Source organism: Opisthorchis viverrini (genome assembly GCF_000715545.1).
Source record: "Opisthorchis viverrini unplaced genomic scaffold opera_v5_199, whole genome shotgun sequence".
In the NCBI taxonomy this organism is placed as follows: domain Eukaryota; kingdom Metazoa; phylum Platyhelminthes; class Trematoda; order Opisthorchiida; family Opisthorchiidae; genus Opisthorchis; species Opisthorchis viverrini.
Genome location: NW_008751857.1, coordinates 401,865 through 402,996, shown reverse-complemented (window position 1 = coordinate 402,996; position 1,132 = coordinate 401,865). Strand labels below are relative to the sequence as shown.

The 1,132-nt window shown below is 48.1% G+C and overlaps 1 protein-coding gene across 1 annotated transcript in view; it reads left to right on the top strand.

The window, feature by feature from the left end:
- The window catches only part of T265_08089 (hypothetical protein), a gene marked incomplete at both ends in the record, with an annotated part of 13,811 nt that extends 13,297 nt beyond the window's left edge, over nt 1–514 (top strand). The window contains one exon of the mRNA XM_009173788.1: nt 57–514. Coding sequence (XP_009172052.1) covers nt 57–514 — 458 coding nt within the window. The remainder of the gene's footprint in view (nt 1–56) is intronic.
- Nucleotides 515–1,132: the final 618 nt, after the last annotated feature.

Sequence of the window (1,132 nt, the reverse complement as noted above, 5' to 3'; positions counted from 1 at the left end):
TGATGACATCACTGCTCATCTGAAAGCTCTGTATGAGGCTGATTTCATTAATTTAGAGGCTCCGGGTGTAAGCCAAAGTGTCGAAGACAAAGAAGCGCTTCGAATCGTGAAGTCTTCAGTGTACAAGGATGGTCATTACGAAGTACCATTGCCGTGGAGAACGGCTGAAAGACTTCCTGACAATTGTCGCCTAGCCCGCTCTCGATTGCAATATATAAGGAGGCGTTTTGCAAAGGATCTGACTTTGTTAGCGCGACGCAGAGAACGCATAAACAATAGCATCATTATGGGCTACCTCGAACCTGTATCCGCTCACCAATCTAAATCAGGGGGCGAAAGGAAGTGGTATTTAACTCATCACCCCGTTTTGACCCCGAGGAAACCAGGACAGCTTCGAGTTGTCTTAGATTGCGCGGCCAAGTTTAAGGGTGTATCCCTGAACGATAGATTGTGTAAAGGCCCCGACACTACTGCGAGCTTGACAGGAGTTCTCTCGCGCTTCCTGAGTGAGTAAGTTGCTATGGCTGCAGACACTTCCAAAATGTTCATGCAAGTAAAGGTTCCCGAAGCCGCAAGGGTGGCGGGAGGTCTGAGAAAAGAAGCAGGATTTTTGTCCTCAAGAACAACCTACTGGACGAAAACAACCATAATGCTCCACCGTATACGGAACACCGCCACTCACTATGGTACCTTCGTGGCAAACATAATCTCTAGGATTCACCAGTTGTCGTCAGCCGGTGATTGGCGTCACGTAATGGGTGAGGACAATCCGGCAGACTTAGCCTCTAGAGGAGTAAGTCTTCTGACTGCTTTCCGATATTGGCTCAAGGGGCTGGCCTTTCTGGAAGCGTCCAAGGCTCAGTGGCCACGCTACGAACCAAATTTCGTACCAGAAGGAATAGAATTGAAGACGAAACGTGCTTCTGGTAACGTGACAGCCACTTCGGAACCAGCTGGGTTGTATCTTTTAATGGAAAGGTGTTCCGGTTGGTCTAATCTTCCACGATCTGTGGTATGGTTGACAAGGTTTAAAACGTACCTGAGAATGATGGCAAGCGGTTCAACTGAATCCTCACTGAACACTGGAGGATTGAAACTCACAGAAGTGAGGCAAGCTGAGCGTGATATCATT